This window comes from Protopterus annectens, chromosome 2.part0, assembly GCF_019279795.1.
Source record: "Protopterus annectens isolate FY-2018-M chromosome 2.part0, PAN1.0, whole genome shotgun sequence".
In the NCBI taxonomy this organism is placed as follows: domain Eukaryota; kingdom Metazoa; phylum Chordata; order Ceratodontiformes; family Protopteridae; genus Protopterus; species Protopterus annectens.
In genome coordinates this window covers 90,351,310-90,375,164 of record NC_056728.1, presented here as the reverse complement: position 1 = coordinate 90,375,164, position 23,855 = coordinate 90,351,310, and the positions used below count along the sequence as shown (strand labels likewise).

The following is a 23,855-nucleotide window of genomic DNA, read 5'->3' as shown; positions in this document are numbered from 1 at the left end:
GCCGCGTGCTGCCCGAAGCAGAAGCATTTCGCAAGTGCCGGTCGGCCGACTACTGAAATATTCTAATTTGAGTTTCAGAACCAAAGTCTTCACTAAAGCTAAGTACCCCACTGGGGAAACTTTTTTCTTGCTTTTTACCAATGTCAGAAAAAGTTAATAATTGTATTACTTGTGGGAAGCAAATACCTCATAAGGATTTCCATTTATACTGTATTCCTTGCCTAGGCCCTGATCACAAAGTTGCCTGGCTGTCGGTTTTGTGCTAGATTTAACCAACGTACTATTAAGCGTCTGTATATTTTTGCATCAAAGTATTTTGGAAACAGATTTAACTACCCAGAAATGTCGTCGTATAGCAATCCGACTATCGGAGTACATAAAAAATGCAAAGAAAAGGACCGAGAAAGGCCGTCAAGATCCAAAACAGACTACAAAGCTTCTCCTACGCCAGTTGCCGGTGAGGCACTTTCGCAGCCTCTGATACCCGCTACCTTCGAGTCTCAGGCCTCTACCGACACCCATGTGGAGTCCGGCATGCCTCAAGATACTCAAGGTATTGGACCGACGGATGCATCTCCCTCAGATGGGTCCGGAGCGCTGAGCAGGCACCGGCTTCTGAGGGTGTATTCAGACCTCAACATTTGTATGTCAAACCGACGACAGCTGCAAAACCAAAGACAAAAGCAACTTCTAAAACTAAAAAAACGATGCACGAGCCACATGCACAGTCCTCTATGCTTAAAAAACAGATGATCAAAATGGCTGAAGACCTTATTACCTTGATCAGGGGTACCCATCCCCCTCCTGATAAGAGGCCTAGGCAAGACACTGATTATGAATCTACAGATCAGGTTTCTATTTCTTCTGATTCCTCTTCTGATAAGGAAGTATCTATACCTCCCTCTGAGGATTCTGGTGCTGAGGAGTCTATTACTTCTGCATCTCCTCCTGATGATTATTCATTTGGAGAAACCTTGCATACTTTGAGGGAGCATTTTCACTGGAAGAGTCAAAATTTCTCAGAATCAAAAAAGAGGCTCAGGGATTTCCTTCTCCCTCAGCACAGGCCTTTAGCCATTCCCCGTGTTTTAGACATTGTGGATGATGTGTTTTCGGAGTCCAGCTTGTCCCCTGACTCCTTACCTCCAGCTCCCAGTAAGCCTGACAGATTTTACAGGGTCCATGCCTCACATAAATTTTTATATAGAAACCCTGCTGCTGATCCTGAAACTATTTCACAGGGTTAAGGCCTCAACAGCAAAAAATCCTACACTCTCTGACAGAGATTCAAGAGCACTGGACAGATAGGTAAAAAGGTTTTTATACATCTGCAACCTTGGCAATCAGGGCCTTAAACTGCCAATTTCATATGCTTAAGTACCAACAAAATGTTATGGGATTGCTGAAACAGAAAATGATGTTGATTTCGGAATGTGCAGAAAATATAGAATTGCAGGACTTATTGCATGCAGCTGGACAAGTTGGAAACATACTTTGCAATGTGGTTTTGATTCCTTAGAGGTCTCCTGCAGGGCTGCAGTTACTGGATCTGTGATTAGGAGGCATGCCTGGTTAAAGGAACAAAATTTACTTGATCATGTTAAAGCTAAATTGCTAGATGCACCTTTACAGCATGATTCTCTGTTTGGTATTAAGGCAGAAGAGGTTTTAAAGAAAATAGAAGACAAAGCTAAGTCTATGCAAACTGTTAAAGACTTCTTACAAGTGCAGCCACCAAGATTCAGAAGACACTAGCTTACCAAAAATTGGTCCTTTCCTGTGTCAGACAGAGCTCAAAGGGGCAAATCCAGACGCCCTAAGGGTTCCAGATACCAGGCACAAGATTCATACAGGTCAAAGCAATGGGGGCACTTCCACCTCCAAATCTGGAGGAGATGAAGCGCAAACCTACAGAAAGCAATCCCAATGACTTCCCTTTGCCTTCACCAAGCACTTATCTTTTGGCAACACCCATAGGGCGAAAATTAGCACTTTTTGCTCAAAATTGGCAGTTAATAACCCAGGACAAGTGGGTACTAAACATCATATCACAGGGATACAGATTCCATTTCCACACTCTGCCAATGGCAAATGGTTGGCCAGATCTGCCAAAAAATCAATGGGCAGAGGCACAGCAACATGTTTTGTCCCTCATAGATATGGGGGCCATTCAGCCAGTACCAGAACAGGAAAAAGGACAAGGTTTTTACTCAAGACTGTTCTTGGTACTCAGAAAGGACAAGGCCTGGCGGCCAGTACTGGATTTATCGATTTTGAACACATACCTGGACATTCCAAAATTCAAAATGCTGACTTTGCAGCAGCTTCTGCCCATGCTGGGCAAGAATGCTTGGCTGGTGACTTTAGACCTAAAAGAGGCATACCTGCACGTAAGACAATCCTGCAGATGATACCTCAGATCCAAGGCTGGCTTAATGCATTACCAATTCTCTGCACTGCCCTTTGGCTTATCTACTGCGCCAAGGGTCTTTACAAAGTGCCTGGCACCAGTAATTGCATTTTGCAGACAAAGAAGTATACAAATGTACCCTTACTTGGACGACTGTCTCATTCAAGCAGAGAACAAGGACACACTTCTTCGACACCTGGCATTTGTGAAAAGGCTTCTAACATGCCTAGGGTACACAATAAACGAAAATAAATCACAACTGGTACCCTCTCAAAAGATAACATTCCTGGGTGCAAGCTTGAATACAACTGCCCAGATGGCTTACCTCAAGCCAGAAAAGCAAAGGCAACTGACTACTTACTTCAAACTTATGGCAGCAAAGGCCCAGTCTTCTGCAAGACAAATTCTGCAGGCTCTGGGCTTTATGGCATCCTGCATATTACTGATTCCATATGTAAGACTGCATATGAGGAAACTTCAATGGTACCTAAAAAGTTTATGGAGTCAGCATTCTCACAGTCTGGAAACAATGATTCCTCTAATTCCTTGCCTGCAACAGGAGTTTCTATGGTGGGCAAAGGCATGTCACCAAAACATGGGACGGCCATTCAGTATACCCCCTGCCAGCCAAACCATGACAACAGATGCATCAGATTATGCCTGGGAGGCCCACATGGCAGGAAGATGCATTCAGGGCATATGGTCACCAAAACAAATGCATTTGCATATCAAACCAGAAAGAGATGCTAGCTGTCAGAATGCCCTAACTGCCTTCAAGGACTTACTTCATCCAGGACAACTACTGATAAAGACGGACAACACCACAGTCATGTGGTATATAAACAAGCAAGTGGGCACACACTCATACCCCCTCTGCAGATTAGCCATGGTACTGTGGAACACAGCTTTGACCTACCAAATACATCTTCAAGCTCAATTCTTGCCAGGAAAACAAAACACTCTGGCAGATGATTTAAGCAGAAACCTTATGGACCCTCACGAGTGGAAACTAAATCCACAAGTCTTCAGCATGATAAGAGAAATGGGGGAGCCCAGACATAGATCTATTTGCCTCTCCTCAAAATTATCAATTGAAAAGATTCTGCACAAGGACTTATCACAGACAAGCATGGAAAGTGGACGCCCTATCCTTCAGTTGGAAAAACCTATCAGTTTATGCCTTTCCTCCTCTGCCTCTTCTCCCCAAGGTCCTCCTAAAAGTCAGACAAGAGAAACCAAAGATGATACTAATTGCCCCGGACTGGCCCCGCCAATACTGGTACCCAATCCTAAGGAACTTGTCTCAATACCCAGCTTGGACCTTGCCTCAAAGACCACAATTACTGTCCCAGCAAAACAATCAGATCCTGCACAATCAACTACAGATTCTGAACCTGGCAGCATGGCTGATCATGTAGTCATACAAACAACACCTCTCAGTAAAGCTGTGATGGATGTCATTTTGGAAGTCAGAAGGCCTAGTACTAGAAAATCTTATGCTGATAAATGGAAGAGATTCTGTGCTTGGAATCAAGCACAAGGAACTAATACAGCATAACCAAATATTCCTCAGATATTGCAATACTTAACTGAGATGCTTGACAAAGGCCTATCTTTCTCATCAATTAAAATCCATGCCTCTGCCATCTCGGCTCATTACTATACAGAGCCACCAATCTTTTTTCATCCTTTACTAAAGCAGTATCTTAGAGGAGCCAAAAATTTAAGGCCTCCTAGAAGATCACCATTGCCTGCATGGGACCTCAATTATTTGTTGGAAAAGCTCACCCTGCCTCCATTTGAACCAGCTGCTACCACAGTTATAAAGTTTTTATCATGGAAAACAGCTCTGCTACTAGCAAATGCGAGTGTGTTCAATCTCGCCGTTTGTTCTTACACACGGGTTCGGAGCCAATCCTCGGCTGTCAGATAGCAAAGCTCTGCATCTTAGAGAAGCTCGAGACCAGGCTATATCCCACAATCCTCCCTGCCAATACTCAGATCTAGTTTGCCGCTGCAACAGGTCACATCGCTACAGAGAGCTCGGACCAGAGATTTTGTTGTTAGACAGATAAGATAGTCTTTTTTCCTTTTTTCAAAAGTTATTATACTCCTATAGTTTTTTGATATTTTATATTTCTATACTATAGTGTGTGTGTGTATATTGTACTTAGTTTTTATAGGTTTCCCTTTGGGGCCTACCCTTACTTAACTGTAAATTCTCTTAAACTTAAAATTATTAAACTTTAAATACCCTCTTCTGTAAGTTTACTGTTATGTCTGAAAAAGCCAAGTCTGGTTTTAAAAGGTGTCAGTGTGGACAGAAAATGTACATCACTGACAACCACACTTCCTGCGTCTACTGTCTTGGCCCTCTCCACTTGCAAGAGGATTGCTCTATTTGCCATTCCTTCAGTGGGATGGTCATGACAGATAGACGCAGGAAACTTATTGACAGGGGGCTTCTTAAGCCTGCCTTCCAAGAGGCCTTGGACAAGTCTGACCAGGCTTCTATGTCTTCGAAGGGGTCGAAGATGTCGGAGCCCATGTCATCGGCTCAGAGTACATCTTCTAGAGTTCGTTCGCCGGTTCCACAGACTTCGGCCGGCGCCGAACGCTTGTCTCTCACTGAGCCCCAGGTCTTGGAACCGGTGTCGGAACTACCACCACCGTCTATTCTTCGGTCGGTGCCATCTTCGGCCCCTTCGACCCTATCTTCCAGACCATTATCTGATACTGATGTGGATCGTGTCATGCAGAAACTTATGGAGAACACGGCCCTTTCCAAATTGATTGCAGTTTCCTCCCAGTTGGTGTCGAAACTAGAAGGCCTTCCTTGATCTCCAACAGGTCCTCCTTCGAGACCCATCCAGTCTTCGGAGCCGGAAGAGGATGAGCCGATGATAGTGGAGCCCTCGGTGCCGAAACCGTCCATTGCACGATCAACACCATTTACCTCGACTCCATCGGAACCGATAGGTGAGTCGCGGAGTAGACGATCTCTCCTTGGTTCCGAGACCGAGAGTCGTACCGACCTTTTGGTTCCGACTCTCCCTCTCGGGGCAGATCGGCTCCGTCCTCTGGGTTGAGACCCATGGGCCCAGTGTCTTGGATTCTTCCATGTTCTTCGGAACCGGGGGAGTCCTCGACCCAAGGTTCAGGGGGTTTTGACCTTATGAGGAAGGTTTTGTCTACACAGACAACCACTTCATCGGACGTGTCTTCTCCCTCCCTTAAGGAGCCGTTCTCTGTTTCTGTTCCCACAACACATCCAAAGCGTGGAGCACCATTGTCTCAGCCATCCCTAGAGGATGCCCCCTGTTCCTCGGAGGCCTCACCGGAATCTCCCTCCAATGAGGTCCCGAGGAAAAGATTGTGCAAGAGGAAGTACTTAGACTCCCCACAGGAATCTCTAACTTCTGACACTGACTTGGATGAGTCAGAGGGGTCCCCAAAATCCCCCTCCAAGGATGTCTCATTTGTGGACATCTTGGAGATATTAAAACAGAGGGGTGATTGGCAGTCCCTAGCCCCCACTGAGGACGAGTCAGTGTTGCTGAAGGCATTTGGTGCTCAACCTTCTACCTCCTGGGTTACTCCGCCCTTCGATGAGTTAATGGATTTGATTGCTCGAAGGGCGTGGGAGACACCGGACACAGTGGAACCGGTCCTCAAAACCAAGTAAATTTATTACCGCTCCCCAGGACAAGACCTATCTCACAAAGGAGTCCCGTTGGCTATAGTGGTGGCCGCAGCCACTAAAAAGGAGATGTCGGAGTCTTCCTCTTCTGTTCGTCCTCCTAATAAGGATTCTAGGACTATGGACAGATACGGGAAGCGCATTTTTAGTTCAGCGACTTTTTCCGTGCATTCGCTAAACTATTTGACACATTTTACACGCCTACAGAGGGATCTCATCAAGGAGCTGAGAGATACCCTCCAGGGTAACACAGATGCTGCTGTTTCAGATAAGGTAACAGCGCAACTTAACACCCTTACCTCCGTAGTGAACTTGTCCATGAGGCTCATCTCGTATGCGGCTGAAGGGTCGAGTAGGGCCGCAGCTTCAGCGATTGCTTTACGAAGACAATCCTGGATGCGGCTGTGCTCTTTTGCGGAAGCCTTCAAGTCTTCTTTCGCCAACGCCCCCTTTGATGGTGCCACTCTTTTTGGACCCAAAGTGAAAGAGACATTAACTCGGTGTGAGCAGGAAGGAAAGACTCTGCTGTCGGAGTCCATTTTTCCGTTCCATCCAGACCGTACCCCAAAGGGCAACGAGGCGGAAAAATGTGGTTCCGTAGAACTCTGGGATCTTTCCAGGCCACAGAGAGTGAACCCCCCCCCCAAGAGGCAGAGGGGGGGCAGACATGGAAGATGCCGCCCTGGCAGCAGAGGGGGTCCGCAGAACCAAGGCGACAGGTATACTATCCCTGGTAAGCCTTTCCAGCACTCCTGAATGGGGGCCCGACTGTCCTGCTCTGGAGGCAGTCGGGGGTCGCTTGGCTTTATACCCACAGGCCTGGCAAACTCTCACCTCAGACTCCTGGGTAAAAAGCATTGTAACCAGAGGATACAAAATACCTCTTATGTCAACTCCACCCCAACAAAGAAGGTCTCCAGATGTGCCACCCCGTCTGCGAGGCCAAGCAGCAATAGAAATTTCAAAGCTGCTCAAAAAAGAGTCATTCAGCCAGTCCCGGCGGACCAAAAAGGATCCGGAACTTACTCAAGGTTCTTTTTAGTTCCGAAAAAGATAGGGGACTGGAGACCCATTTTGGATCTCAGCAATCTGAATACCTTCATGAAGAAGGAAAAGTTCCGGATGGTCACGCTTCAATTGATCTTTCCATTTTTGCAGAAGGACGACTGGATGTGCTCGATACAAGGACGCGTACTACCACATCAAGATGGCCAGAACGTCCAGAGATCACCTGCGCTTCCGGCTGGGAGCCAGTCATTTTCAATTTCAAGCCCTGCCCTTTGGGCTCATCTCAGCCCCCAGGGTATTCACCAAATGCATGGCAGTGGTAGCGTCTCACTTGAGATGTCTAGGATTCCGGGTGTTTCCCTATCTGGACGACTGGCTCCTCACCGCCACCACCGAGCGTCTCCTCATACAAGCAAGAAACTATACAGTCAACCTTTGTTCCCACCTAGGGATTTCCATAAACTTCAAAAAATCTGTCTTACTGCCCTCACAGCATATTTCATTCATCGAAGTGGACCGAGATACGCGCTTAACATTGGTAAAGCTCCCTCAAGGAACAGGTGGTTCTTCTGCTGCAATGCAGGAAAGCCCCGGCCAAATTGGTGTTGAAGGTTTTGGGACTCATGGCAGTGTCCCTGATTGCGATTCCCATGGGAAGATTGCACATGAGGCTCCTCCAATGGCTGCTGTTCATGCAGTGGTCATTCCAGCAGTTACCCCTAACGTACGAGATTCTGATAACAGATTCTTGCAAGCGAGACCTCTCATGGTGGGTGTCCAGCCAGGATCTCACTATGGGTCGTCCATTTGTTCTACCAAATCCGACGGCCACTATAACCACGGACGCTTCCCTGATAGGGTGGGGGGGACTTTTTCAGGGAAGAACAGTCCAAGGGGAATGTTCCAACATGGAGTACAACCTGCACATAAATGTTCTGGAAATGAGGGCGGTGTTCTTGGCATTGCAACACTTTCAAACCCTCCTACCTCTAGGAACAGTAGCAGTTCAGACAGACAACATGTCTGTGGTCTGGTACATAAACAAGGGGGAACCAGATCTTACCTATTTTGCAGAGAGGCCATGAAAATTTGGCAATGGGCAGTCCACGGGTCGCTTTCTGATAGCAATGCACATCCCGGGGTCATCCAACGTCATTGCGGACAGGTTGAGCAGAGCCATCCTGTTGCCTCACGAGTGGTCCCTCAAACTACAAATGGCGGAAAGAATTTTCCGCAAATGGGGCCAGCCTTGCTGCGATCTATTCGCCTCCCCGATGAATACCAAATGCAGAAGCTATTTTGCCCTTCTACCCCCTCCAGGGGATGTCCCCAGGGACGCACTGATACATGATTGGCCCCCGGGTCTCGTATATGCATTCCCACCTACCCCCTTGATTCCCAAATTTCTTCAGAAAGCCATGAATCTGGAAAGGACAATTATACTCGTAGCCCCATTCTGGCCTCGACAGATATGGTTCCCCTTTGTTCGTGCCCATCAAACAGAGGAACTTTGGATCCTGGACCCAGTACCAGATCTACTGACACATTTGTCGGGAGTTCCTCACCCGTCTCTTCAATCCCTCAAACTAGCAGCTTGGCTGCTCCACTTCCCCGCCTAGCCAGGTCTGATCTACTTTCTCTGGCAGTTCAGCGCATTTTGGTTGCCTCTCATAAGGCTTCCACCACAAAACTCTACAAGAGTAAATGGAAACACTTTGTGTACTGGGCATCTAGTCAACAATTGGACCCTCTGGTTGCTCCTTTACATAAAGTTCTAGAATTTCTTTCCATCCTTTTCAACGAAGGAGCCTCTACTTCCACACTAAGAGTGCAGTTGGCTGCCATATCCAACTTCCATGTTGGTGAGGACGGTTCTTCTATTATGTCCCACAGGCTTTGTAAGGCTTTTATGAAAGGTTCCTTCCATCTTCGACCACCCGTCAGAGACCCTTTATTCCCATGGAATTTAAATTATTTGTTGTCACAACTAATGTTACCACCCTTCGAACCAGCCTCTTCTTGCTTCCTGAAGTTTCTGTCGTGGAAGACTCTTTTTCTTGTAGCGGTTACTTCAGCTCGGAGAGTGTCAGAGCTGCAAGCACTGTCAATTAAACCGCCTTACTTAATTTTTCACCCAGATAGTTTCTTTACGAACAAATCCATCCTTCCTTCCTAAGGGATGTTCTGTCATAAATATTAATCAGTCCATTGAACTCCCTACTTTCTTCAAGAACCATACCAGCAAGATGGAATATATGTTGCACAAGTTAGATGTCCACAGACAGCTCAGATTTTATTTAGACAGGACTAAAGACTACAGAAAAACAGATCAACTTTTTGTTGCATTTGCAGACAATAAAAAGGGCATGGCAGTTACAAAATGTACGCTTTCTAAATGGCTTACTGATTGTATAGCCTTTGTGTATTCTAAGTCAAGTCAGGCCTTGCCCACCAAACCAAAAGGCCATTCTACTAGATCCATCTCCACTTCCTTGGCTCATGTAGCTCGCCTGCTTTTGGACACGATTTGTGCAGCAGCCACGTGGTCTAAACCACATACTTTCATCGCTCATTATAGGGTTGACAAAGCCTCCAAAGACAGGACATCTTTTGGTTCCACTGTACTCAGGAATGTTCTTCCATGAGTCACTGAGGGTGACGGAGCTAGGGACGCTACCCGTGTGTAAGAACAAACGGCGAGATTGAACACTCTCACATAAAGAAGTTATGTTCTTACCATAACGTTCCATGTGGAGTGTTCATCTCGCCTTTGTTCTTTCATTCCCCCCTTTCCTCCCTCACGTGTTTGGAAGAACGAGTAGGACTAGTCTGGTCCACATGTCTTTACCTCTTCCGGGTATATTTCGTTACCCTTAGTTAATTTGTCAGTGAGATGGTGTCTCTGAATTTTTTTTGTGGCAGTATGTAGCCTTAGCACCTCAGGGTTATTGTTAGTCTGGTTTGCTTGCAAACTAGATCTGAGTAATGGCAGGGAGGATTGTGGGATATAGCCTGGTCTTGAGCTTCTCTAAGATGCAGAGCTTTGCTATGCGGCCGACTCGGAGTCGAGGATCGGCTCCGAACCCGTGTGTAAGAACAAAGGCGAGATGAACACTCCACATGGAACGTTATGGTAAGAACATAACTTCTTTTTACTTCAGCAAGAGTTTGAGCTACAGGCCCTAATGGCTATAGAGCCTTTTATCATGTTTTACCCAGACAGGGTATCTCTGAAGACAAATCCTACTTTTATGCCTAAGGTGGTTTCCATTGTGGCTCTTAACCAAACAATTCATCTGCCAACCTTTTATCCAAATCCGCAGAACAAGGGGGAAAGAATTCTGCATTCCTTGGACGTACACAGACAACTAAGATTCTACTTAAGTAGGACTAAAGCTCCAAGAAAAACTGAGCAATTACTAGTGACATATGCTGCAGGATCAGAGGGCAAGGCTATTTCAAAGCAGACATTTTCAAAGTGGATAAGCCACTGCATCCGTTTCTGCTACTTAGATCATGGTAAACCTGTGCCCAAGGGCATTAGGTCTCATTCCACCAGAGCTGCAGCTACTTCAGCAGCCTTTCCAAGGGGAGTGCCAACCAAAGACATTCTAGAGACTGCTACTTGGAGTTCTGTTCACACCTTTACAAAGCATTATCATTTGTCTCTTTACTCTAAATCCAGAGCAGGCTTTGCCACTGCAGTTCTGCAGGGCCTTATAGCCACCCCTGATGCTGTTTAGCTCCAGCCCCCCAACCATAGCTTTGGGTTTCTACCCAAATGTAATGACTGCAACAGTGAAACACAAAGAACATAGTACAGTTGTGTACACTTACCATAAATGTAGATGTTCGAGTGTATTCACTGTTGCAATCCGGTTACCCTCCCGCCATCCCCCTGTCATTCTGGAGTTTATCTTTCCTTCTCTATCTTCTACAACCTATGTGGTGTACTTGCTTGTAGATAAAGGTAAAGTTTATATTGATCCATGTGTGTGTGTGTGTGTGTGTGTATATATATATATATATATATATATATATATATATATATATATATTTTTTTTTTTTTTTTGCTACCTTTTTGGGGGGGTAGCTGACATCGGGGGCAAGAAAAATTAAAGAAAATGGCGTCGGCTGCATGTTTTATACCCCTGACGACCTGACATCATGGAAGAGGAGACCGCAACCGACGCAGGTCCCAAGACTTTGGAATTCTGGCTGACTGAGGGCAACCTGCCAGCAGATTAACCAAATGAAATGACTGCAACAGTGAATACACTCGAACATCTACATTTATGGTAAGTGTACACAACTGTACTTTCTGTTCTTTCCCCAGCTCCCACCAAACGTGAGTTCAATCAACAGGCTCATGTTGTTAAAGTGAAGAGAATGAGGGAAGCAAGTGGTATGTATGCAGCAAAAGAGAAGTGTTATTGTAGCATTAAAAGTTAAAGATAGCTTTTTTGGTCTTTTATAGAGTTTTGTCAAATTGAGCATGCTTATCCCAACTGTAAAAGCAAGTATGCATGCATTAGTCTGTAGCCCAAACCAGTTGAGTCCAGTATTAGACTTAGACAGAGGGTGTGGGTTCAAATACTGTTCCCAACTACACAATACTTTTATTTCTTCAGTAATATTTACATTAAATTAAAAACTCTACCAGTGGCACAGATGCCCTACTGTACACTGTAATCTGTATAATTGGAACATGCATGTGTGCAATATATGCACATTTCAAGGATTACTTTCAGCAGTCTGTATTATAGTGTGTATCTGTTAGGATGTATACTTAAATGTAATACTTCAGATAGAGTTGTATAAGTCTGTTAATGCATTGTATGTCACATATGATGGTACTAATTTTCTATCTTTTTTCTCACCCCAACCCTTATCTCTTTTATTTTCTATTATGTCTCATCGAAATGTCTCCATGTCATCCATGTGTACCACATTATTAAATGCTACACAGCACAGCAAGGTAGTTAAGCCTCAGTGAATCAGCCTGCCCCTTGCTCCAGCACTGATTCCCAGCACGTCTATGAGCCAACCTGACAGCACTGCCTCTGCTGCTCCTGCACTACCTGTGCCCTCGAATAATACTGCCCCGGAAGCTGGTGCAGTGGTACCCGCTGAGAACATTGGCAGAGGTGGTGATTTTGTCACCCACAGGGTGTTGCTAGGGGTTGTGTGTAGGGTCATGCATCTCACCATTGGTGTACACCTATGCTGGAAGGAGGGGCTGCTCTCCCTCGTGGTCTGTAGAAGGAGAAGACCTCAAGCACTCCAGCCACAATTGGAGTAAGGGGACAGTGATGACAATCTAGTGAGTGAGGACTTTATTCTCACCTTCCCAAAGCCTTGACGTTCATGTGCCTGCATTATCCCCTCGCTCACCATAGTCATGGTGTCCTGGAACCTTTCATGTCCATCAACGTCCCTATCTCTTGCCTTGTTTGTCATCTATGTTTGCATTTGATGTTAATCGTGCATACAGCTGCAGTAATCACAGATGGGTTTTCTGCCGTCAGGCGGGTCCTCGGTCGGCCGAATTCCAAAGTCTAGGTCCGGCGTCGGTTGTTGTCGCTTTCTTTCCTGACGTCAGTGAGGCAGAGGTATATAAGACACAGCCAACGCCATTTTCTTCAGTCTTTTTTGCCGCGCGGTGCCCGAAGCAGAAGCAGTTTGCAAGTGCCGGTCGGCTAGCTCCTGAATTTACGAAAAATTGGAAACCGAAGTCTTCTTTAAAGCTAAGTACCCCTTTGGGGAAACTTTTCTTGCCTCAGACTGATGTCAGAAAAAGTTAACAATTGTATTTCTTGTGGGAAGCAAATACCGCATAAGGATTTCCATTCCCTCTGCATACCTTGTTTAGGCCCAGACCACGACGTCTCGGGCTGTCGCTTTTGCGCTACTTTCAATAAACGCACTATTAAGCGTCGGGCGGAGTTCGCCCAACACCTTTTTGGTAAAGCCTTTGATTATAAAATGTCGTCGGAGACTCCGACTACCGTTTTGTCCAAAAAACGCAAGGACAAGGACCGACACGCGAGGTCAGCGGTCTCCACCGACACCACGCCAAAACCGGCTACACGTGGTCCGGTTCTCAGCGAGACGCCTATGCAGTCCCTGACTACCGACGACACTTCTTTGGCGGTGTCTTCTGTAACCGAGACCGCAGGTACCTCGGCCCATACCCAGACTACAACCACCGAAGCCACTGTGAGCGTTGAGCCACCTAATGTGGACAAGTCCACTTCCACCCATGGTGTCTTTAGACCCTCATCTTCCTTTTCCATTAAGGCCTTTACTAAGTCCAAATCAGCCAGGCATCCCAAGAGGCCTGTTGCACAGGGCCCATCTCCAGGCCCCATGCCTAAAAAGCAGATGCTTAAAATGGCTGAGGATTTAATTACTCTTATCAGGGGTTCCCAACCCCCTCCAGACAAGAGACCCAGAGTGGAGGAAGATTCTCCCTCTTCTGATCAGGGCTCCATTTTTTCAGAACATTCTGATGCAGAGGAACACTCTTACTCCCCTTTTGAAGACTCTGATGCAGAGCAGTCCATTCCTTCTGTATCTCCTCCAGAGGATTTTTCTTTTGGGGAAACCTTGCACACCTTGAGGGAACACTTCCATTGGGAAGGCCAAGACTTTTCTGATTCCAAGAAAAGACTTAGGGAATTTCTTTTGTTACCTCAACACAGACCTCTGGCGATACCTCCTGTCTTGGACATACTTGATGTTTATGCGGAGGCTTGCCTTAATCCGGATTCCCTGCCTCCTGCCCCAGTCAAGCCTGATAGGTACTACAGAGTTCCTAACTCCCACCAATTTCTTTACAAAAGCCATAATGCTGACGCTGAAACCATTTCTCAAGGCCCCAAGGGAATGAAGGCCTCTACTGCTAAGAATCCACTACCTTCCGAAAGAGAGTCAAGATCCTTAGAAAGGTGGGGAAAAAAGGTATATACCTCGGCCACCCTAGCCATGAGGGCCTTAAATTGTCAGTTTCATATGCTTAAATATCAGCAGTTTCTGTTATCACAATTAAGAAATAAAATGTCTCAACCTGAACAACCAGAATTTGAAGGAGTTGCAGGATATGATGCATAGTGCAGAACAAGTGGGTAGACGCACCTTACAATGTGGCTATGATGCCCTAGAGGCCTCAAGTAGAGCTGCTGTTACAGGATCAGTCATTCGTAGACATGCCTGGCCTAGGGAACAAATCTTGCCTGATCATGTGAAAGCTAAACTACTACATGCTCCTTTACAAAAGGATGTGCTATTTGGTACTAATGCTGAGGAGATACTACGGAAAATGGAAGAAAAAGCCAAATCTATGCAAGCTGTCAAAGCTTTTCTACAGGTTCAACCACCACGTTTTAGCAGAAATTGGCCTTCTAAAAACTGGTCCTTTCCAGCCACGGACAAGCCCCAAAGAGGTAGATACAGGCACAAGGGGCAGAGGACAATCACAAGGATCATATAGAGGCAGGCAGTGGCAAACTCCAGCACCAAGAGGTGGCGAAGACAGTGCACAACAATACAGGAAACAAACCCAATGACTTCCTCCTTTCCATGCCAAGCAAGTCTCAGCTGGCAGCACCCTTGGAAGGAAAGCTGGCATTATTTACAAGAAATTGGCATATTGTCACAACAGACAAATGGATCCTGGACGTTATAAACAGAGACTACAGATTTCATTTTCACACTCTTCCAAAAATGAGAGGCATGCCAAACCTGCCACACAATCAAAGGGCAGAGGCACAACTACAAATTTCAAAGCTCATAGACATGAAAGCTATTCAAGAGGTACCTACTCACGAACAAGGTCAAGGTTTTTATTCCAGGCTATTTCTGGTACCAAGGAAAGGAACCGACTGGAGACCCATTTTGGACTTATCCATCCTAAACACATTCTTACTCGTACCAAAATTCAAGATGCTCACATTACAGCAGCTTCTTCCCATGCTGGGCAAGGAGTTTTGGCTGGTAACATTGGACCTCAAGGAGGCATACCTGCATGTCCCAATCAGACAAAGCTGCAGAAGATACCTCAGATTTCTTGCAGGTTCAATTCACTATCAATTCTCTGCATTGCCCTTTGGCTTATCTACTGCGCCCAGAGTATTCACGAAATGCCTGGCATCAGTAATTGCCTACTGCAGACTTCAAGGGATACAAATTTACCCTTATTTGGACGACTGCCTGATCCAAGTGGACAGCAAGCACATACTTCTGGAACATCTGGCTTGTGTAACACTGTTACTGAATTCCCTGGGATACACAATCAACAAAGAGAAATCCAGGCTAACACCATCTCAGAAAATAACTTTCCTGGGTGCCAACTTGAACACAAACACCCAGATGGCCTATCTTATGCCAGAAAAAGAGGGGCAACTAACTCAGTACTTCAAAATACTAGCAAATTGTACCAGGCTTACTGCAAGTAAAATCCTGCAGGCTCTGGGCTTCATGGCATCTTGCATTCTTTTAATCCCATGTGCAAAGCTGCATATGAGGAAACTTCAATGGTACCTAAAAAAACTATGGTCTCAACACAGCCACAGTTTGGAAACAAATAATACCAATAATTCCATGTTTGCAAAAGTAATTTCTATGGTGGGCCCAAGCATGTCAAACAAACACAGGTCTCCCATTCTGCAAGCCTCAAGCAAATCAAGTCATCACAACAGACGCTTCAGATTACGCCTGGGGGGCGCACATGACAGACAGGTGCATTCAGGGCAAATGGTCCCAAAAGGAAAAGCACCTTCACATCAATCAGAAAGAAATGCTAGCAGTGATAAATGCAATTACAGCTTTCAAGGACCTCCTGCATCCAGGACAATTATTGATAAGAACAGACAACACCACAGTAATGTGGTACATAAACAAGGAGGAACACATTCATACCCCCTGTGCAGACTAGCCATGACACTCTGGAACTTGGCTCTGGAATGGCAAATCGAACTTCAGGCACAGTACTTGCCAGGTTTGGAAAACACGCTGGCAGACAATCTAAGCAGAAATATGACAGATCCACACGAATGGAAGTTGCATCCTCAAGTGTTTACAAAGATAATCCAAGCGTGGGGGAGGCCAGACATAGATCTCTTCGCCTCCCACAGGAATCATCAATTGGAAAAGTTCTGTTCAAGGACCTTTCATCCAAAGGCCTGGAGAGTGGACGCCCTTTCATTCAGTTGGACAGCATGGACAGTTTACGCTTTCCCACCTCTGCCTCTTCTGCCCAAGGTACTCTTGAAAGCAAGAGCAGACAGACCGAAGATGATACTGATTGCTCCAGACTGGCCAAGACAACATTGGTACCCACTCCTGAGGAGCCTAACACATACTCCTCCCTAGTCCCTACCTCTAATGCCTCTTCTGCTGACTCAGCACAGCTACAAAACTCTTCACAGTCCGCTGAAAACACTCAATCTCGCTGCATGGAAAATTCCTTAACACCACAACAGACCCTACTCCCCAAAGAGGTGCAGGATTTCATTTTGGAGGCCAGAAGGCCATCTACTAGAAAGGCTTACTCCGCAAAATGGAAACGGTTTTGCTCTTGGAATGAGAATAAAGGCCAGGACCCTAGAGAACTGAATTTCCCTCAGGTATTACAGCATCTAGCTGAGCTGCTGAACAGTGGACTTTCATTTTCCTCCATAATCCATGCCTCAGCCATTTCTGCAGAATTCAACACTGATCCACCCTTATTCTCTCACCCACTCTTAAGACAGTTCCTCAGAGGGGCTAAGAATATAAGACCACCAAGGAAACAACCAATGCCAGCCTGGGATCTTAATTACATTCTAGAAAAATTAACATTGCCTCCCTTTGAACCAGCTGCCTCAACAGATTTGCAATATTTGTCCTGGAAAACAGCCTTCCTTCTGGCCATTACCTCAGCTCGTAGGGTTTCGGAACTACAAGCCCTCATGGCTGTGCAGCCTTTATTCATCTTCCATCAGGACAGGGTTTCCCTTCGAACCAACCCGTCATTTATGCCTAAAGTGGTATCCAGGGTAGCTTTAAATCAAGCCATACACTTACCTACCTTTTACCCCAATCCTCAAAACAAAGGGGAAAGGCTGCTACACTCCTTAGACATCCATAGACAGCTACGTTATTATTTGGACAGAACAAAGCCTTTCAGGAAATCAGAACAACTTTTTGTGTCCTATGCTGTAGGAGCTCAAGGGAAGCCAGTTACCAAACAGACAATTTCAAAATGGATAGGCCACTGCATACAGTTTTGTTACTCCTATCATGGAAAATCGGTCCCTACAGGCATCAGATCCCACTCCACCAGGGCTACAGCTACTTCTACAGCCTTCCACAGAGGAGTTCCTACCAAAGATATTTTGGAGGCAGCCACTTGGAGTTCTGTGCATACCTTCACAAAACACTACCACCTGCCTTTATATTCCAAAACTAGAGCAGGCTTTGCCACTGCTGTGTTGCAGGGCATTCTGGCTCATCCCAGTTCCACCTAGTGCCTACCACCCTGTACGTAGCTTTGGGATTCTACCCATCTGTGATTACTGCAGCTGTATGCACGATGAACATAGTACAGTTTTGTACCTACCATAAATGTAGATGTTCGAGTGCTAATACAGCTGCAGTACAGTTTTCCCTCCCTCCTTCCCCTCTTGGTAAAGGCCTAGGGCCTAACCCCTCTTCATACAACCTGATTTGGGTTATCCTTCTATGGTATATTTGCTTGCAACTACTGATTTTTGATTATATTGCATTGCATGTATATAAATATAATTTATGTATTGCCTTCCTTCTGGGGGCACCTGACGCAAGAAAGACTGAAGAAAATGGCGTTGGCTGTGTCTTATATACCCCTGCCTCACTGACGTCAGGAAAGAAAGTGACAACAACCGACGCCGGACCTAGACTTTGGAATTCGGCGACCGAGGACCCGCCTGACGGCGGAAAACCCATCTGTGATTACTGCAGCTGTATTAGCACTCGAACATCTACATTTATGGTAGGTACAAAACTGTACTTTTCCTCACCTACCCAACTTACCTGACCCAGACATGTTTATGTCCCTTACCCAGCAGTCCTCTCTTACTGAATTAAAAAAAAAAATGGGCACCTGTCCCACAAAAGAAGAATCGTCCCATACATAGCTGTCCATTTTGCACATGTGTCTTCATGACCTACTTGATTTGGTCTAAATGGCTATGCAGCATGGTTGTGTTGTCACCTCTTTCAAATTCAGTTAATATTCTGCATGTATTTTTAGTTTACACTGATAAAGAAATGGATAGCTATGACTCTTTCCTACCTCCCTCATGTGCATTCCTGTATTGCTTTCTCTGTACCACTTTCCTATCTACCCCATTTTAACACCTGTAATTTGATCAAAAAATAGAATTACAAACAACACACATACGTAGCAGAAAATGCAATGGATCCCTTCACTTTTTGGGCTCTTTTTGCATAGCCCATCAATGCACAATGATATTGAGCAGTAGTACAGTGCAGCAGTTATCTTCATGCAGCGCTGCTTAACCACACTGCGCTATGCCAACACACAGCAACACATGTACTATAAAGAATTTGTGTCATTGCATTGTTTTTTTTTTTTTTTATTTAAAAGTATTAGATACACCTAGATTTGAACCCAGTGTTATCTGGGCTCAAAAAGAAATGTCAATGCATTTACACGTGCTGCCAGTCAGTTAAGCAGCAGGTGTGTTTCATAGACTTAATAGTAACTCTGACTTTTCACAATGCAACTTGCATTTGTGCACTGTTTAACTATGTACAAACATTATTGTATTGAATGTTTTTCTTTGTTGTCCAAACACTTAAACCTGCTGCTTGCCACTCTATAGAAAAGTAAATATTATTTTGTGTTACTGCTGTTTACTGTCCGTTTCCTGTCTGTGACATGAAATTACATGTGGAAACATAAACTTAAGGCCCTATCTAACAATATTTCACATATTTACAATACAGCCATGTGTTGCTTCCTCTCAAGCACTGCAACCCTGGTGTCTCAGTACTTTTTCCACACATATATCACCTACACTACAGACAATATCAAATGTGTGATATGCAATGCACATCAGTCTTGTAACATGCAGAACTAGAACTGCTGACCCATAAGCCTAAAAAGCCTTCTCTGCAAGGCTAGGGAAGAGATCAGCATGGACTTTATCGACAAGGATGTAGGTGACCTTCAACACACTTGACCCAACCCATTTTGTTTTTTTATCAAGGGTAGATCTTGCTTATTAAATATTGTGGACTTCTTTGATAATGACCCTAAAGACCTGAATGAGGGATAACAGGACATACTGCTATGTTGATTTATCCAAGGCTTTTGACACTATCCCCCATTCAGGTATCATAGAGAAACTGTCTCATCTGGGAATTAACCCAGGCATTACTAGATTGATAAGCCCAACTGGCTCACCGACAGAACATACACTGTTAAAGTTTGGGACTGCACATCCACCAGTATACCATTTACCAGTGGAATACCACAAGGATCTGTGCTGAGCCCTCAGCTGTTTGGAAACTATTTCTCTGACGTCCAGGCAAAGATAGATGACCTGTGGCTTACAGAGTTGGCAGGTAACTGTCAACTGGACACAGTCTGGTCCCCCAACTATGTTAACATATTACATAAGGAGCTGACGCAAACAATTGGTGCCATACTCAGACTGAACTTTAAAGCAAAAAAGTGCCTCATTGCCCCCTTTGGCAATGAAGTCCCCCTACTAGTTATGATATAGCACCCCTCTAAGAGCAAACAGTGTTGCGTGACTTGGGAGCACATGTTGATAGCAATCTACACATCAGTCATTCTGTGTCCATAGTAGTGAGAGACTCATTCTACATTGCATACCTCATAAGGCCAATACATCCAAGATCAGGGAGGTCATAGATCTACCATTATCAGACTATTAACTGAGTACAATGATCCCTTCTCTCTGTACTTCACCAGGCACCTGTAGTAACTGGAGAAAACAGAAGTTTGCAACTGAGAAAATCCAGGACCTCTAAAACATGACAAACGTGGAAAGACTGAAAGACCTGTCACTGTACTCAGTGTCATGCAGGATGCTGAGAGGTGACCTAGGTTTGGCCTACAGAGCAGTCTTAGACTCTCCCGTATTGGAAATGCAGGCCATCTGCAAATCAAATGGGATAAGAATAACTTGCTCTAGGGATCCCCAACTAGCTTGTGACACAAGTAGAACATGCTGGGGAGATGCATCTCCCAGCGATTGCCACTCCTGTGTAATAGGCTCCCACTGCATATGAAGCAGTGCTCCTCAATGACCCTATTCAGGCTCAACCTTGACAACTGGATGGATGATTGTAAATTCACCCCTGGGGTGGCACCTCTGTCCCTCATGGACAGGGGCCAGTCGGTGCTAATCACAAAATCTCTCTGCTATTCATGAGCCTTTACCTATGTCCCACTAGCTGGAGACTTCTGCTGAAATTACAATCAGTTTGCACAGCTTCACAAAATGCACCCTACCCTGATTGTATATAACATCCCTGATAGATATCCTCTGCATTGTTCATGTAAGGATGCTTATCTCACAAAGACATCTTCCCCATTGTTATATCTTCTGATGTGACAGTCACATAATATGCATTTTCACCATGCAGTCCATACTGTACCAAACTGGTATGTGATTGGTGTTGCTGCTACAGCCGTCTTCCATTGACATGCCCTCATCTGATGTACATTAGGTTGTTTAACCTGCCTTCTCTCCTCCTGTTCATTCCTACAATTCATGTGCGTGTCCCTATTCAGTACACTCACTACCCCTGAGTGTTTATTTTACATGGCAGTCCATGTACCTTTACATATCATTTACACAACTTCAGTACAGAATGTCAGGAATGGGATATCACAGTGGGATGGGATGGGAGGGATATATTCCTGTCCCAGAGACTTACCATACTCTGGAACAAACTACCTATCTATATCAAACAAAGCTCCTCATTAGCACTCTTCTAGAAAAATCTTTTTGATTGGATGGGAAATAGGAAAGTCACCCCGGGGATCACTTCTGTGGCTCTGCTCGACAGGGGCACTGGAAAATAATTTTCTTTCGTGGAGAAAGCCAGGGTACCTTTTTGGCTAGGCTTATATAGGCCCTAGGACCAGTAGCCTAGTACCTACCTATGAACCTATCTGCGCTGTAGATACACTGTCCTGTACTGTGTTTGGGGCCATATACTTAACATTCATAACTCTCAAATGTTCAGATTTTCACAGAATGTCCAGATGTGTTCCTTATCAAATTTGTGGCTTTCTGCCATATCACTGGGATGATCTCAGGACTGGTGTGACTCAGTAATTACATACATTTGAGTTTCAGACTTCAAATCCTTCAGAACATGTATCTCAACACAAACCTCTTCTTATTTTAGCATGTTTCAATAGGGCAAATATGTCCCTATTTCTGGGTCATTGTCCCCCCATTATGTTGGACTTTGTCCAGATGTCTTGCACTAAGAGATTGAGAGCTGTCTGTGAATCACTGTGGCATTCCATGCAAAATTGCAGTCCTTCAGTGCTCTTATTTAAACAGGAATGCTTTCCATGTTCGCTTACACAGTTTCTTGTAAGGCAACTCTGTTGTGAGCAAGGAAAACCTCACTTATGTTTAAATGTGGTGTGCTGCATGAATATGTAATGAGCGCTGCTGCTCACCACATATCACTGCACACACGTGTAAACTTCATGTAGGCTTACATGGAGTTTATTGAATCCCACTATATATGTGGTAGAGATTTTAAGTTGAGTGTAGAACAGAAGCTGCTGTTAAAATGGATAAATACTTGAACATATAAAATACAGCTTGATAACTTTAATGATCAGAGTAGGTTAGAAAATATTGGAAAAAGAGATTGAAAAGGATGTTTGCAAATAATGAAAGGACATCTGTATGCCTCCCAAGAATGCAGTAAAGTCCAGAAGGTTTAAGATTCTTTTGCTTGTTAAGTGTTTACATAATACCTAAAGCAGACTTACGAGAATTTTGCATCAAGCAGTTGCTGGAGGTATGATGGGAAAGAGGCAGTTGGAAATATGTGTTTAGGCAGTGTAATAATTTGGCAGATTTTAAAAACTCACTATGCAGTACTTTGTCAGAAATGTTGGAGAGCAAATGGTTGTAAATTAAGGAAATGATCATTTTGAGCTGGGGACGCATGATCTAAATTGCCTAGATGTAGTAAGACCGTACTAAGTGTAATGCTGTTGGCTGGGGTAAAAGCAAGTACTAGAAAATGGAAGTCAAACTCTAAACCAGCGATAACTGAAATTCTGAGTTTTGTAAAGGAGATAAATGAACTGCAGGTGGGATCTTTAGGAAAGAGAAGGACCAAACAACATAGAAATAAACGGAATTTTGAGAGCAATACATACCAGTAATGCTCCAAGGAGGAGTGAGATTTAAGAGATGGCAGGAATTGAGCAATTTATATTAGTCATACATGTATACTTCGTGAAAAAATGGAAAATATTTTTCTGTTTATGTGTACATATATTGTTTCATTTGTGATTTAGTTAGTTAAAAAGGACAATCGGAGCTTTGAGGGCAACTGAACCTTATTGAAAAGAACAGAAGAGAAGAATTTTACAATTTGAGGCAGTGTGTTTCAGAACTTGTAGGCTGGTTTTGAGTACTTTAAGGTTCTAAATGTGTATGTTTTGGGGGGGGGTAGTAAGATAAAGGAAGAGGGTGCTGTCTTCTGTCCCTTGAAAGGAATATGGAGTATACAGCAGAGCAGTTTTAAGCATTTGTAGCAGATCAGCTAATATTCCTTTATAGTGCAACTTTAGGGTAGGCTCAGCTTCTTTAAGGATGAAATAGTTTCTTTAAGCTACTGCGTGCACCACACAACAGCTGGCAGTAAGGTTATTTGTAAGATTAATTGGTTATTTCAAACTGTCAGCACTGGTAGTAATTCTGTAGAAATGTTGATCGTTGGCAAAGCAGATGATGTTGGTGGAAGTGATTAAATTGATCTGATATAATTTAGAAGCACAGGTTAAAGAGAAATAAGGAAAGGTACCAGAACCAGTGGTCTTCTGTCATCTGTTTCAGTATGTTTGAACTACGGTTACATCATACTGGAGGTAAACCTTTGTTTTCATAAATGCTTGTGTGTAAACTATTTTTATTTGTAGTAATGTATAGGAAGCATTCAGCAGCCCTCATTTCTACCCCTGGAATAATTTGTCTAAATATTTTTCCCTCTGTAGGTATTTTTTGATCTGATGAGAGAAATAAGAGCAAAGAAGATGTCTGAAAACAATGAAAAGAATGTGAAAAAAAGCGGGAAGAATAAGAAGAGTTTTAAAGATCGCTGCTGTTTACTGTGATGCTCAAACATGTTTGCAAAGTCTTTCACTAAAGTAATTCATTTTGCCACTAAAACATTTAGGTATCTTTTAATCAGAGAATGCGAGATCATGTAATAAAATGTATGTCTGTCATGTCATAATTGAATGATCATTCCATTTCTTTAAAAAATGCTTACAGTTTTGATTTTTGTGTGTGTTTTGGAGGCGATTGAATGAAACATTTACTATAGTAAATGGAGGCCTCTTGATGACACACTTGTACATAGTTAAATGCTAGGTAATCAGTGCTCATAAAATGCAGATCTGTCTACCTGCTTTTATTTTGCTGACTATCAGCATAACTTAAATTTTAGCTACATACA

The 23,855-nt window shown here is 44.3% G+C and overlaps 1 protein-coding gene across 4 annotated transcripts in view; it reads left to right on the top strand.

Annotated features, from left to right (window-relative positions):
* RALB (RAS like proto-oncogene B) overlaps positions 1-23,630 on the top strand; it is an 810,790-nt gene extending 787,160 nt beyond the window's left edge. For all 4 annotated transcript variants that reach the window (XM_044060573.1, XM_044060575.1, XM_044060572.1 and 1 more), the window contains one exon: positions 23,392-23,630. In XM_044060573.1, the coding sequence (XP_043916508.1) occupies positions 23,392-23,511 (120 nt within the window). In that variant the 3' untranslated portion in view covers positions 23,512-23,630. The remainder of the gene's footprint in view (positions 1-23,391) is intronic.
* Positions 23,631-23,855: the final 225 nt, after the last annotated feature.